The sequence below is a fragment of the Rattus norvegicus genome, chromosome 7 (assembly GCF_036323735.1).
Source record: "Rattus norvegicus strain BN/NHsdMcwi chromosome 7, GRCr8, whole genome shotgun sequence".
NCBI lineage: Eukaryota > Metazoa > Chordata > Mammalia > Rodentia > Muridae > Rattus > Rattus norvegicus.
The window spans coordinates 115,407,384-115,422,986 of NC_086025.1; the positions used below are offsets into that span (position 1 = coordinate 115,407,384).

General features: G+C 45.6%; 1 protein-coding gene across 4 annotated transcripts in view; it reads right to left on the reverse strand.

Moving 5' to 3' along the window:
* The window catches only part of Desi1 (desumoylating isopeptidase 1), a 21,362-nt gene extending 5,771 nt beyond the window's left edge, over positions 1-15,591 (reverse strand). Inside the window, exons 1-5 of one of the 4 annotated variants that reach the window (XR_010052977.1) lie at positions 15,275-15,590; positions 5,304-5,479; positions 4,650-4,671; positions 3,397-3,466; positions 81-126 (exon numbers count right to left, since the gene is read on the reverse strand). Coding sequence is in view for 3 of the 4 variants with exons in the window: in XM_039079282.2 (XP_038935210.1) it covers positions 89-126; positions 4,650-4,671; positions 5,304-5,479; positions 15,275-15,362 (324 nt within the window). In the remaining variant the exon portion in view is untranslated. Of the gene's footprint in view, positions 1-16; positions 127-3,396; positions 3,467-4,649; positions 4,672-5,303; positions 5,480-15,274 lie in introns of those variants that run through there. The other 3 variants (NM_001025703.1, XM_039079282.2, XM_039079283.2) reach the window with 3 other exon arrangements.
* Positions 15,592-15,603: the final 12 nt, after the last annotated feature.

Below are 15,603 nucleotides of genomic sequence, written 5' to 3' on the forward strand. Positions count from 1 at the left end.
CCCTGTCCCTACTCACCGGAACAGAGACTCCCCCAGGGAGGACAGGTATTCCAGAAAGATTTCTTCTGTGACTTCTGTATTCCCCACATCAACCACAGAGTCTGGGGGCCCAAGCAATGTCCCTCCCTGAAAGAGTCAACCCAACAAAGTCACTAAGTCACCATCTTTACCGTGTTTTTTTTCTTTTTCTTGGCTGTTCTGGGGATTAAACCCAGGGCCTTAAGCATGCTAGGCAAGTGCGCTATTGCTGGGACCTCAACATCCTCTATTTAACATTTTAATTTTTTGCAAAGGGACCTTGTGAACTACAGGCTATGTTCCCATCTGTTAAATTATTTTTAGGCAGTTTTTTACTATGCAGCCCTGGCTAGCCTTGGACTCATAGGTCCACCTGCCAGTACATCCCAAGTGCTGGATTAGAGATATATACCACTGCCCAAGGCTTGAAAATTTTTTTTTTATTGTGACTTTCCTCATAAAATTACCAAAACTGTTCCGTCAGCTTCATCTTTAAGTGCTGGAACATTCTTGTCACAGGAAGAGAGCTATTTCCTGTTTGTATCAAGGTTATAGAGTGAAAAGTTGGGCTTCTGGTTGCTTGTGGGGTCTAGAAGCTGATTCCTGTGCAGGCCTCTGTGCTGTCCATTCACTCTCTTGTTAAAAAGCCAGAAACCTAGCTGAGTGTGGTGGCATAACCTTTAACCCCAGCACTCAGGAGACAGAGGCAGGCTGACCTCTGACTTTGAGGCCAGCCTTGTCTACTGTCTTACTTGTTGTAAGCTCTAGGACAGCTAGGGCTACACAGAGAAACCTATCTCAAAAAATACAAACAACAAAAAGACAGAAAGAAACCTAGAACCTTTGGTCTCCTTTTGTTCCCAGTAGATGATCACAAGGGCAGAACATGCATCTGGGCTGCAACAGGAGAGTAGAGTAGTGGGAACAGGAGCCAGAGGGCAAGCAATAGGACATCGCAGAGGGTAGACTACTCCAGAACACAGAGTGCTTGGGAGAGCCACCGACTGACAGCCTGAGCACTTCCCTTGAGGCTGACACTGTTCTAGGCACTGGGGAAGGGAGACCTGGTGAGCAGGAGCAGTCATGACAGTTACGATAGCCAGAGGACAATACCTAATGTTCTGATGAAAAAGAGGTCACTATGGCAATTCCTACTGCTCACCAATGACAGATATGTATTGAGAACTTACATGCTACATCTAAGCTAGACAATGGGAGCACAATGTATACAAAACACAAGAGTTCTGTCCTCATGAAACTTAAGTTTATTAGGGAAGGTAGGTAAAAATTGTATACTCCAGTCAATCATGACAAGCGGAGATAAGGGCTGTGCTGGAAAAAATTGCAGAATGTCGTTTGTTGGTCCTTGTGGCAGGGGGAGGGCCAGGCTAAGATCTGCCTGAGGGAACTGATACCCACTCAGACCTGAAGGACAGAGAGGTGCATCCGGGTGAAGGATTAGAGAGCTAAGCTGAGGCTGGAATCTTGTTTTAAATGGCCAAGCAGGAAGAGGGCAGAGGTCAGAAGACACAACCTGGGGTTGGGGATTTAGCTCAGTGGTAGAGCGTTTGCCTAGCAAGCACAAGGCCCTGGGTTCAGTTCCCAGCTCCGGAAAAAAAAAAAAAAAAAGAAGACACAACCTGAAGAGGATGGTTAGAGAGGAATCCAGAGGCAAGATCAGAGGGGGTCACAGAAGACTCTGGCTGAACCTTCTAGATAAACTGGGAATACTCTGAAAACTGGAATTCCTTAAAAACAAAACAAAAACCCCCAGCATCTAAAACTCACCACGTAGGGAACAGTGGTACACACCTTTAGTCCCAGCACTCAGGAGACAGAGGCTGGTTTTGTGAGTTCAAAGCCAGTCTGGTCTGTCTAGAGTTTCAGGACAGCCAGGGCTACACTGTCCCAGCACCATGGTGGTGAAGAGGGGGAGATCAGGAGCTCAGTCACTCATCTACATGGTGAGTTGGATGCAAGCGTGGTGGTGCATTTCTTTAATTGGGAGGCAGAGACAGGAGGATCTCAGATTTCATCTTTAAAAAAAAAAAAATTCTGTCTGCAACATGGAAGACAGAGGGAAATCTAACTTTCATAGGTCCAGTCCAACAGGAAGTGCTAGCTCTTGGGAAATGGGACAAGATGAGAGAGGTAGTCTGTCTTCAGAACTGACTGGGTTTTGGGTGCCATCACATCTGTGACCCTGAACTGGAGGTAAAGACAATGGGCATCAGGAGGCTCCAGGCTCTCCTCAGCTGCACCGTGGTCTCAAAGCCAGCCTCAGTCATGAGACCTTTTCATTTTAAAAAGAGGACACAAAAAGGAGTGACCAGGCTTAACGGAAGACTTAGAGAGTGCTCAGTGAGAAAGTTAAGAATGACTTCCTACTTATGATAGCAAAATGAACGGCTGGTCTTTGCTCAAGGACATCCCATGACAATCCTGAGATGGCTGAGAGAAATGCTCTGAAAAGGACACAGGTATTAGAATCAGAAAGGTCACGTGAGAAAGGAGCAGGAGGAGGGCAACTGAGTGGGTTAGCTGCTAAGGGTGCTATGAACGAGGACCCTTCTTTCTTGTCTCTCTCCTGCTCTCCCTACCCCCAGTGCCGAGGAGGGAACACAGGGCTTTCATGCCAGGCCAAGTGTTCACTGAGACATACCTCCAACTACTGAAAGCATTTAAGGCCCCTTTTCTTTCTTTGGCTTAACACTTTTTAAATATTTATTTATTTGTACCTACATATGCACACATGCAAAGTGGTCAGAGAATAACTCATAAAAGTCACTAAGTGAATTGAATGGATCAAATTCAGGTCATCAGACTTGGTCGATAGCAAGTACCTGCACCTGCTATCTACCTCATTTCATCAGCTCTGTTTTTCTTTTAAAAAAAAATATATATATTTGTTTGTTTGTTTGTTTTGCTTTTTGAGGCAGAGTTTCTTTGTGTAGCCCAGGCTGTCCTGGAACTAGCTCTATAGACCAAGCTAGGCTTGAACTCACAGGGATCTCCTTGCCTCTGACTCTGTGGAATTAAAGTGCTGGGATTAAAGGTGAGCACCACCACTGCCTGGCTATATATACTTTAAATTTAAAATAGATTTTTATGTGTTTTGCTTGCTGTGTATGTCTTTGCACTATCTGCATGCAGAGCCCGAGCCGGGCATTGGGTCCCCTGGAACTAGAGCTACAGAAGTTGTTAGCTGACACATGGATCCTGTGAACCACACCCAGGTCCTCTGGCAGTGTACCACCACAGCCGGCTTAAACGCCAACACGAGGAACTGCCACAGGCCAGAGGCACACGCTAGAAGCCAACTTCTCGGGCTATAGGAACCCCCTCCCCACACATCTGCAGGTAAGGGGAGACACTCACCGGGGTACAGCTGGAAATACCGCTGCTGCCGAAGAAGAACTCATCCTTGTGTACAACTATAGAGGTATGCCTGCCACAGAGAGGACAGTGAGCCAGGAATTCAGTGTCTCCAGGAAAAGCAAGTACCACATTACAGTGACAACGATGTCTGCTCCAAGATGTCAGTCACCATGGTAGCCAATTTTATATTAGCCAGATGAAGACATGAATTAAGATATTCTCAGTGTTCTTCTGAATCTGGGATGACTGATCTGGGACTGTTCCTACCCTCATACCCAAATTCACAGATGGCCAATGGAATAGGCCATACATGGAACTTAAACACACTTTTTTTTTTTTTTTTTTTGGAGCTGGGGACCGAACCCAGGGCCTTGAGCTTGCTAGGCAAGCGCTCTACCACTGAGCTAAATCCCCAACCCCTTAAACACACTTTTAAGTGTTTAAAGATGACATACAATATCTAACATGATGTAAATGCCATTAAGTCATCAAGCTCTACCATTTAGGGACTAATGTATGTTTAGGACAAGTACTTTCCAGAATGTTTTCCTTCCTTTCCCCTTCCCCTTCCCTTCCTTTCTCAGTCTACATAGCCTTGGCAGGCCCAGAGCTCCCTGTGTAGAAAAGACTGGCCTCGGAAGCGCAAGGCCCTGGGTTCGGTTCCCAGCTCCGAAAAAAAGAACCAAAAAAAAAAAAAAAAAAAAAAGAAAGAAAGAAAGAAAAGAAAAGACTGGCCTCGGGGCTGGAGAGATGGCTCACAGTTAAGAGCCTGATCTTCCTGAGGACCTGGGTTCTTTTCCTGGCACCTACATGGTGGCTCACAACTCCCTGTAACTTAAGTGTGAGGGGATCTGACACCCTCTTCTGGCCTCCTGAGCACCAAGCACATATAGAGTACAAAGACAGCTATCTATCCATACACATAAAAATAAAGATTAGGCCAGCTGAGAGTGGCATACACCTTTAATCTCACCATTCAGAACTCAGTACTTGGGAGGTAGAGGCAAGCAGATCTCTGTGAGTTTGAGGCCAGACTGGGCCAACAGAGCAAGTTCCAGGATAGCCAGGGATACACAGAGAAACCCTGTTTGAAAACTAACAGCCCCCACTCCCCAAATATTAAAAAAAAAAAAAAAAAAAAAAAAAGGCTATGGGAAACTGAGAACCAAGAACTATGCTTTGAGCCTGGAGTGCAGAGACAGTGAACTGGGTGGTGACACAGAGCAGTCAATGAGGAGTCCCACCACACTTACCAGATTCCTTCCAGTTGTTTCCCTGTGGAGAAAAGGAGAGATTTAGCCATTTGGGACAAGACTGAGTACCTTCTCAGGCTGAGTAGATTTAGAACTCACTCAAACCAGGAAACAACTGTGAGAAACCTCCTGGAGAATGTTCTAGACACTGCTCTCCTCTATATTCAGGAAGTTCAGAAGCCATTTTGCTTTATCAGAGAGCATGTTCGCTTATCCTTGTTTCCCATCTGGGATTAAGTCAACTATGTCTTTCCAACCTCTCTGTGTCATCTACAGCAAACCCAGAGTAAATCTGGAAGATGTTACCTACTTCTCCAGTAAGGTGTGATTCTTCAGAAAAGAATGGAGCCAAGCTAAATGCTTTGTGTTTTACAAAGGCAATGCCTGTGTATTTGGTGCCAGGGAAATGAATCCAGGCATACAAACATTGCTAACCACGTGCTCTCCCACTGACCTACACTTGGGGCCTATTTTCTTCCTCCACCTACCAACAATCTTAGGTGTCAAAATGCAAACACAGGCTATCCTACCTTTAGATGCTCAAAGTCAAGTGGAAAGAGACACACACATAAATAATTAACTAAAACACCGTGATGATAGGCACTGAAACTGTGGTAAAAACAGGGTGCTATGTTAATAAAGATAAAGAACTACCTTCAAGAGCCTGAATTCAACCAATGAAGGAGCGAGCAGGGGCAAAGCTGGGCGTATCTGCCAGAGAGAACAGTCTGTGCAAACCGTGAAGACTGAGCTTCTGCAGGGCAGAGGGCAGGTGTGGTGATGGAACAGTGGGCAGCCAGCAGGCCTGTGGCGAGGCAGGGTGGCCTGGCCTGAGTAGGAGAGTACTCTGGTCAGACCCACGTCTTAAAAATTTAAAAAAAATTATCTTTATTTTTTAATGTACATTGCTGTTCTACCTACACATACGTCTGTGAGAGGGGATCAGAGCCCCTGGAACTGGAATTATAGATGATTCTGAGCTGCCATGTGGTGCTAGAAATTGAACCTGGGTCCTTTGGAAAAATAACCACTGAGCCTTTCCCCAGCCCTTACTTGTAAGTTTTACATGTATTTATTTAAGACAGTGCACAATGCCACAGTGTACACATGGAGGTCAGAGGACAGTTTGCAGGAGTCAATTCTGCTTTCACCATTTCAGGTTACCATCAGGCATCTACACCCACCGAGCTGTCTTCTGGCCCAAACAAATGACTAGCAGTCTATTTTCATTTGATTGTAGTGCTGGAGATCAATTCTAGGGCCTTGTGCATGCTAGGCAAGTACTCTAGCACTGAGCCCTGCTTAGTTTTGCTTGAAGCAACATGCGGTATAGCTCAGGCTGGCCTTAAACACAAAGTGATCTTAGCTCAAATTCTTGATGTTGAGATTATAACCATGTATCATCAAACCTAGACTCCCATGTGTGTGTGTGTGTGTGTGTGTGTGTGTGTGTGTGTGCGCGCGCGCCTGCGCGTGCCTGTGCGCTCATGTGTGCGGAGGCCAGGGATTGACATTAGGTATCTTTCTGAATCACTCTCCATCTTGTTTTCGGTACCACATCTCTTAATGAGCCGGGCATCCCTGATTCAGGTAGGCTGGGAAGTCAGAAAGCCCCAGGAATCCTCCTGGCTCCACTTCTCCAATGCCAGGGTTACAAGTGTGCACCGCCACACGTAGTACGTGCTGCTCTTCCACAGGACTCAAGTTGTTTCCCAGCACTGATATGGGGTGGGGTGAGACTAGCTCAAGGATATCGAATGACCTTTTCTGATCCCCTGGGCACTTGTACACATCCACAACAGACATACCACTTAGATATACGTAAAAACACATCTTTAAAAAGGGCCAGCAGAGGGGCTGGGGATTTAGCTCAGTGGTAGAGCGCTTGCCTAGGAAGCGCAAGGCCCTGGGTTCGGTCCCCAGCTCCGAAAAAAAGAAAAAAAAAAAAAGGACCAGCAGAATGACTCTGAGGATAAAAGGCACATGACACCATGCCTGATGACCTGGATGCAATTCCTGCATCCCACATGGCAGAAGAAACATTGAAAGTTGTCTTCTGACCTTCCACATGCATGTATAGTACATATATACACACTAAACTAACTTAAAGAAGAAAAAAGATGTGTGGTAGTAATATGGGTATAGTGTAGTGACACTATGTTTATAATCCAGCATTTAGGAAGCTGAGGCAGGAGGAGCAAAAGGTTAAAGCCATCGTCATCAACATAGTGACTTTAGGGCTAGCCTAGGCTATAAAATGCTGTGAGAGATGTGGAGAGGATGAAATGGAGAGAAGAGTTAAAGAACAGATTAGAGGTCAAGGATAAACCTACAGGAGATAACACACACAGCACACAGAAGGACAGACAAGGAGACAACACACACAGCACACAGGACAGGCAAGGAGACAATACACATAGCACACAGGACAGGCAAGGAGACAGCACACAACACACAGAAGGACAGACAAGGAGACAACACACACAGCACACAGAAGGACAGACAAGGAGACAACACACACAGCACACAGAAGGACAGACAAGGAGACAACACACACAGCACACAGAAGGACAGACAAGGAGACAACACACACAGCACACAGAAGGACAGACAAGGAGACAACACACACAGCACACAGAAGGACAGACAAGGAGACAACACACACAGCACACAGAAGGACAGACAAGGAGACAACACACACAGCACACAGGACAGGCAAGGAGACAACACACACAGCACACAGGACAGGCAAGGAGACAGCACACAACACACAGAAAGACAGACAAGGCAATGAAGGATGTAGGAACACAGGTGACCTCACCCACTCACTGGAACTGTCAACTCAAAGGCTTACAGATTGCTACGTGTCACCCTCATCTGCTCAAGGATGAAACTTGGAAGGAGAGTGGCTGTCTAAACCTCCTGTGTTATGTACCATTTCCCTCTCTAGGTAAATTAAGGATTCCAGGTCTCTCTCTCCCCCTCTCTATTTCTCTCTGATCTGGAATTCAAAGACCATTCTTTACATCTAAACGTTCTTGTTTGTCCTGGGGGGATGAACATGAAGTCCTGTACATGCTAAGTGGGTATTCTACCACTGAACTATACTCAGAGGCCTAGATTTATTTTTTCTTTTCTGAGACAAGGTCTTATATATTCTAAGCTGGCCTCTAACTTGCTATGTAGCTAAGGATGACCTTGAATTCTGATCTACTTGCCTCCCACCTCTACTTGCTGGAATTAATGACATCTATCATGCTTGGTTTAGGGGACCCTAGGGATCAAGCTCAGGGTTTTGTGCATGCTAGATAGCACTCTGCCAATGGAGCCACAGCCCGGACCCATTCTCACATATTTCAAATGTTACCTAGTGCATTTTATGAAGTCATTTTATGAAGATGACGAAGACCTGCATTTTGTCTAGTATAAAAAGACAAGGCAAGATGTGAAGACGGGTTCCTTGGAGATACCCAGGTAGAGAGGTGAGGCTTGCTGTGGTGGAGCCTACCCTTAGGGAGAAAAGGAGGGAGACTATGGTCTTGTCAAGATGAACGGCATGGGAGAGCAGGCTTACCTGAATCTGAAGTTTTGGGGCAAGAGTAGGATGGGAGGTGAGGTGGGGTAGTAACATGAAAGCAGGGCACAGAGCCATTTGGGGACGTGGATTAGACTCAGTGGATATTAGCACAGCATAGAGCGGATTATTTCCCACTGGGATTTTCTCAGCAAGCTGGAGGGAGAATGGGTAGTCACGTGGCTTCGTGTCTCTAAACCTATTGGCACAGCCAAGGCACTCATTCTGAGGTCTATGGAATATGGATACAGAAAACAAACAGAATGTGTGGATGGCAGCTCTATTATGGATGACAGGAAGTCTAGGGCAAGGTATGCTACCATCAGCCTTCGCTGTACAGAGTTAGGAGGTCATAAAAGTCTTGGGAGAGCACCCCTTGCTCCTTATCCACAGAGCTAGATAAACATATAGACACAGAGGCTCCATCAGCCCCAGTATACTGTTGCTGCTATGCAAATGCCTATTAATAAGAGTTAAGTGGACGGCAGTGATGGAACTCCAGAGACATGCACCTCTTTTTTTTTTTTTTTTTCTTTTTTCTTTTTTTCGGAGCTGGGGACCGAACCCAGGGCCTTATGCTTGCTAGGCAAGCGCTCTACCACTGGGCTAAATTCCCAACCCTACATGCACCTCTTTGCAGGTGGCATTTAGCTTCTGTGTGGCAGGGAAGGAAACACATTAGCTCTTTGGTATAAAACAAGTGCAGCCTGGTTCACTCTGCACAACCCTCCCCTAGCAACAAAGTGGTTTAACTGGCACTTCACCAACAGTAAGTGTTACCTGGAAACATGTTTATTCTCTGGGAAAAAGTAAAAGAAGCATTTGTATAATGTAAGTAGGTGTCGAAGTCAATATCATAAGATGCCTACCAGCAGAGGGGTTTACCCTTCTTGTCTGTGGGGAGAGAAGAGGTACCAGGAAATCACCATGTTAATGTTCACTGAATATGACTATGTCAGACCCTAGGGTTACAGCAGAGCTCTTGCCTCATGGAACCTCCAGTGCAGCTGGGGGGTGCACAAGATTGTGTGTGTATGGATGAGAAAACATGCAATTATAAACAGGATAATAAACACTCCCAGGAGCGTATAGATGGTATCAGCACAGGAGAGCGGCCTGTGAGCAAGACCGGGAGGTGGGGTTTAGGAAAAGGTTTGTAGAGTTGACATCAGAACTGAGATAGCAGATAACTGAGCAGAGCTTAGGCAGGCCAAGAACTGGACAGAGAAGGTTCCTGGGGTGGTAATGGGGCCTACAGGCTGTGAAGAGAGACCTGAAGGTACTTTGTGTACTTGGCAGTGGAAACTCTGAGGCTCTGCGAGAGGAAAGCCCCAATGGTACCTGTGTTGGTGAGCTGTACGTCAACTCAACACAAGCAAGAGTATTGGAGCCTCAATTGAGAAAACGCCTCCATGAGGTCTGGTTGTAGGTAAACCTGTGGGGCACTTTCTCAATGAGTGATTGATGGGGGAGGGTACAGGCCATTGTGGGTGGGGCCCCCCCTGGGCTGGTGGTCCTCTGTTCCTTAATAAAGCAGGCTGAGCAAGCCATGTAGGGTAAGCCAGTAAGCAGCACCCCTCTATGTCCTTACAACAGCTCCCCCTCCAGGTTCCTGCTTAGTCTGAGTTCCTGCCTTGGCTTTCCTCACTGGACTGTGATTCAGGGTATATAAGCCATACAACTCCTTTCCTCCCCAAGTTGCCTTGGTCATGGTGTTTCACCACAGCAACAGTAAGTCTGACTAGAACAGGGTTTCTTCTTCTTTGTAATAACAAAAGCAGATTTCTGTTGTACTCTAATGTAGGAAAGCTGGTGTCAAATGTGTTGTGTTAAACATGAGGGGGCAAAGTGAGGCTGCAGACGTTAAGCAGGAGAACACAGAGCCCTGCAAGCCGCGTTCATTTACATTTTGCAGAAAGATGCAGGATTACCATTCCCTCATTCCTTCAGTGGATATCAAATAGTTGAGCACACAATGAACAATAAAAACGAAAACAAAGAACAATAGATTGCATTAAACATAAAAAAAAAAACCTCTCAGATTTGAATAACTCCTATTTAATGTCCAAGTCTGAGTCATTCCTATGATCAATACTGGTATGGCGGGTATAGTTTGGTGAGGGCCTGGTTCAGCCCCACATCACCCACGGGTGCTCATACCCCTTAAGGAGCACTGGCTTTCGACTGTCACTGGGGTACTCTGAGGAGCGAGGTTCTCTGCCTCCAGGAGTTGCAGCCTCCTGCTGTAAAGACTCAAGTAGTTGCTGCATTTATCCTGGTATGCAGCTGCTATCTCTTTTATATGGCTATCTAATTTTATACATCCATACACAGTACTTTTCAAGAAATTAACACCAAAGAGTCAAGCGTCTCTGTTGCTACTATTGAAGGAGCTAAGTATAAAGACCCAAATAGGGGGGTTAGAGAGATGGCCCAGTGGTTAAGAGCACTGATTGCTCTTCCCGAGTTCCTGAGTTCAATTCCCAGCGCCCACATAGTGGCTCACAGTCATCTGCAATGGGATCTGATGCCCTCTTTTGGTGTGTCTGAAGACAACACCAGTGTACCCACATACATGAAATAAATCTTTAAAAAATAAATAAAGCCTCAAGTTAGAAATGAAACATGAAACACTTGTTAGCCTAGTTCAAAAACCAATTCCTGGGCTGGGGAGTGGCTCAGTAGGAAAAGGTGCTTGCCCTGCAAGCCTGAGGACCTGAGGCAGCAGGACTGGGAGCTGGAATCCACTGTTAAGCTGCATCTTGAGCCCTACCTTATTCCCTCACCCCTCTCAAACCTCTGCACTTATCTCTACACACCTGTTCACAGAAAGAGGTCATGAAATTTAAAGAGTAGCTAAAATTATTAGGAGGAAGAGCTGAAGGACAATTTTAATAGCTAATTATATTAGCCAAGTAGTGACATGGGGGAAAAGGTGCAATTAAGCTGTCCACGCAATTAGAATGCCGAGGAGAACTGTGGTTGGTGAGGTACTGCAGAACAGTTTCATGGGAGGCACATGTCCTCAAAGTAGGACAGGATGGGGCTGGAGAGGTGGCTCAGTGCTTAAGAGTTTAAAGGACCCACATCTGGTTCCCAGCCCATGTCCTGTGGTTAACAACTGCCTGTAACTCTCGTTTCAGGGAATCCAGGGCCCTCTTCTGGCCTCCATGGGCACCAGCAGACACGGCATACACTCGGACTCAGATTTTCATGTGTGTATAACTAGAGTCTTTATCCACTAGACTATCTCCCCAGCCCTGAAATGTGTTTTTTTTTTAATTTTTATTTATTACTATATACTCTCACATGTAGCATATAGGCACGCAAAAGTAAAGCTAAGTCATCAACCGGACAGGATAATTTAGTGAAATCTAACTGTGTTATTTAAGTCAATCATGAACCATAACAGAACTGGATGGTCTTTAAGTTGTTATTTTAAAAAGTAACTTTATTATTATTTACTTATGTATACAAATGTGCACCTGTGGAGGTCAGAGGTCCCCCGGAGCTGGAGTTACAGGCACTTGAGTTAGCTGATGTAAGAACAGAGCCATCTCTCCAGCCCCAAGGTTAAGATCTTCTATTGGGAAATTTACATGACTAAAGGGACAGGAATTTACTTTGGGAAAAGGAGGGCAAAGGAGGATGGTCACTGTGCTAGAAGAGTAGCACAGACACTGAGCCTAGGGCATTTTCAGTAAATCTTGGGACATTTGTCAAAGGACACCGTTAGACTTTTGAACAAGGAACCCACTTCAGTCACGAGGGACCATATTACCTTGGATAGTTGGTATTAGCAAAAAGATGGTGAAATAAGTTCTGTGTCCATAACCCAGCTCTGTAACTTGTCTGCTGTGTGACTTGGGGCAGATCATGAGACCTATTTCATAGAAGTGTGGTAAGGATTCTAGTGCATGCAACTCAGGAAAAGGGGGTTGGGGTGGCTGGTTGGTGACAGGTACTCAATTATTGTGTTATATACTTCTAGAAATCCTTACAAAAATAAGTAAACACATTATTTTTATCATGTTTACTGTTTGTGAGCATGACCATGCGTGTGCTCACGTTACCCTTGGGTGATGTGAGAAGACAACTTTTGGGATTCAGTTCTCTCCTTAGGTTCTTGGGATCAAAGTCAGATTTGGCTGTCAGGCTTGGTGACAAGTGTCTTAACCTGATGAGCTGCCTTGCTGGCCCATACAAATTAATGTTTTAAAAAGTTCAAATATAGGTGGCGTGAAGGTGCACACCTTTTAATCCCAGTACTCAAGAGGCAGAGGCAGGTGGATCTCCGTGAGCTTAACTGCCAGCCTGGTTTACAAAGCAAGTCCAGGACTGCCAGGGCTACACAGAGAAACCATCTTGAAAAACAAACGAATAAACAAACAGTTCAAATATATTTAGGAATGAGAAATCAGTATATGGAAACTAACTAAATTAGGTTATATACCACTTTAAGGTTGGTGTATCTGAAAGGGAAGAATGCAAAGGCGATTTCTATTTTCTATTTTTGTTTTTGTTTAATATTTTAATGTGTATGTGTGTCTTTAACTTTAGAAAGTAATGTCTATAATTTTCCCTAACTTTTTGTTTTACAAAGTGAATAATACAATACAGGAAAAAAGAACAGCCAGGCCTTCCGGCTCTAAATCTTGGCTGGTCAATCCTTTTATCTACAATACTCTAACTCCCTCATCACTCTCAAAGATGGCTGCTTCTTCCTCATCCTATATTTCCAGCCTAAAAGTCACAGCTTCTGAAACTGTTCTTCAAAATGAGTCTCTCATATTATTTTCTACCTTGCATTCAGCACAGATCATAATTTGCTTTTAAATTATTTTTTTCAAAGATTTATTTATTTATTATCTATATGTACACTGTTACTCTCTTCAGACATACCAGAAGAGGGCATCAGATCTCATTACAGATGGTTGTGAGCCACCATGTGGTTGCTGGGATTTGAACTCAGGACCTCTGGAAGAGCAGTCAGTGCTCTTAAACACTGATTCATCTCTCTAGCCCTCACAATTTGTTCTTAATTTAATAAATATTTCCTACACTAGCTAGCTCCATGTCTGCAAACATCTACCCACCTTCATTAAACATTAACACAAACATCAGCACTTGCTAAGCCCTCGACTATTTGTTTAATGAAACAATATCTATTGTCTCTTTCAGCTAAGGACAGTAATTATTAGGTTTTAGGACAAAAAAAAAATCAGTCTGGAGGGTACTTTATGGGTCAAGGAAACAAATGATGCCTTTCTGTGGTAAAGCTAAAGAAATGGCTGCCGAGGAGCTTAGCTGGGACCTGACACAATCTATCAATGGCTCAATCGGTCCCCAAACGATGTGAAGAATACTTTGAAGTTTTGCTTTCAGATCTGCCTTACTTTCCTCTCAGGTGTGCTGAAGACTGAACTTGGGCTTTGTGCATGTTAGGCAAGGGCTCTGCCACTGAGTCATGACTGGACCCTGAACCCTGCCTGCAATCCATGACTTAGGTCCAAGCCTCTCTCTAATGATAATGGGCTGGCTACATAAAGAACGGTATGAAATACAAATTACAAATACAGATTTCCAGAGACTCTGATTTAGTATTCGTGAAACACGGCTCTATGATTTACACATATAAAGGTTATAAAATGGGCACTTATTTAAAAGTACGAAATAGTTTAGGGCAAAGTCTCCTTTCACTCTGCTTCCATTAGCTACTGGCTACCAGTGTCTTGGTAGAGGAACTGTTTCGACCTGATGATCTCCCACAGATCTCTTTTCACTCCCACAGATGTGTGTGTGGCCTAGCTTGTTAGTCTTGAACCCACAGCCCTCTTGCCTCAGCCTCCTTAGTACTAGGATTATAGGTTTGGCCCACCCCAGTTGGTTTTAATAGTTTTTTCAGTTCCCCTCAACTCCTGCCCCAATCCCATTTAACAATGTATGTCTGTTTTTGTTTTCGTGTTACAGATCAAACCCTGGGACTTGCAGCATGCCAAGCAGGAACTCTACCAGTGAGTGAGCAGTATCCTCAGTCAGGTATTTGTGTTTTTAAAGAACATTCTAGATGATTCTGATGTGAAGTCAAATTTAGAAACCACTCACTGCCCCAGGGTTAAAGGATTAATTAAGTTCAATTCAATGACACATCACAAATGGATGCTCTCAAAACTTGCCTTGCTTCCTTGATCCCTGCCCCTTGTCTTTCCTAAGAACTAGCCTTTCTTCCAATGTCTCCAGGAAACACTATAGCTATTCACAGAACCATGCACAACTATGTCATTTTCAATCCCTGAAATCCATTCTTGTCCACCATTACCTGAAATGACAAACCTGACAAATCCTATATGACAGACATTTTGGTATTTGACTTGAAGTTGGAACTACACTGAAGGGCTGCTTTTCTCTCTCAGCATTAAATCATTTGAACTGAGCACAACCGATATACTTTCCTTTACTAATCCTCACTGATACAGCATCCTGTCCTCCCCCAGAATCGCTTTCTTACCATCTGGTCAAAAGCAATTAACTGTTGAGCGAAAATTGCATTATCCGACAGAATGTAATTAGTTCCAAGTTCTGGCTCAGGGTGACCTGACTTGACCTAACCTGGAGCTCAAGCCCTAGGCCGCTCTAGCGCTCCCTTCCTATCCACTCCAAGGACTGCAGAGGGAATTTCCTTTTGGCGCGGAGGGCAGTCGCTCCAAGGGACACCAGCGAATCTCGTCTGGAGTGTCGCTTCCACCACCAGGCACACGAGCTGGAGGTATCCTCACTTTCTCTACTTTGAGCCAAAAAGCAGGGTTCCCTGGCTTCTTGGGGAACCCATCAAGATCAGTCGGCTAACCCCAGTCCCTAGCTGAAGAAGAGCTTGCTCCTTGGCTTAGACCATGAAGCTGAAAAGGGGTTCAGGGAATCCCACCTCACTCACATTGCCCTAATGGGTCTTTTCTCCCACCCTTGAGCTCCTCTTCCCCCCCCCCCGCCCCCGCCCCAGGAGATCCCTGCCGGCGGCCACCTGCCTTCTTCCCACTGACCCCAGTCCCCTCACCCAGCATGATGGGGCTGAGCCGGCGGGCCAGGCCCTTGGACAGGTCGTACACGTAGAGCTTCACCGGATAGAGATTCGGCGGCTCCATCAGGACCCGTGGCGGCGGCCACGATGGCCCTCGGGCACCCGGCAGCGGCTTGGACCTTCCGGTACCCGACCGGGGTGGGGAGAGGAGGGAGCGGGGGACCGAGCCCGGGCCCGGCCTGAGGGCGGGGGAAAGGCGGCCCTGCGCTGCTCGCGCCCCCACACCCGCGACCGGCAACGACTACTGTGAGGTGACAGAGAGAGAGATCCCAGAGAATCCGCACGGAACAGGGGAAAGGGGCGGG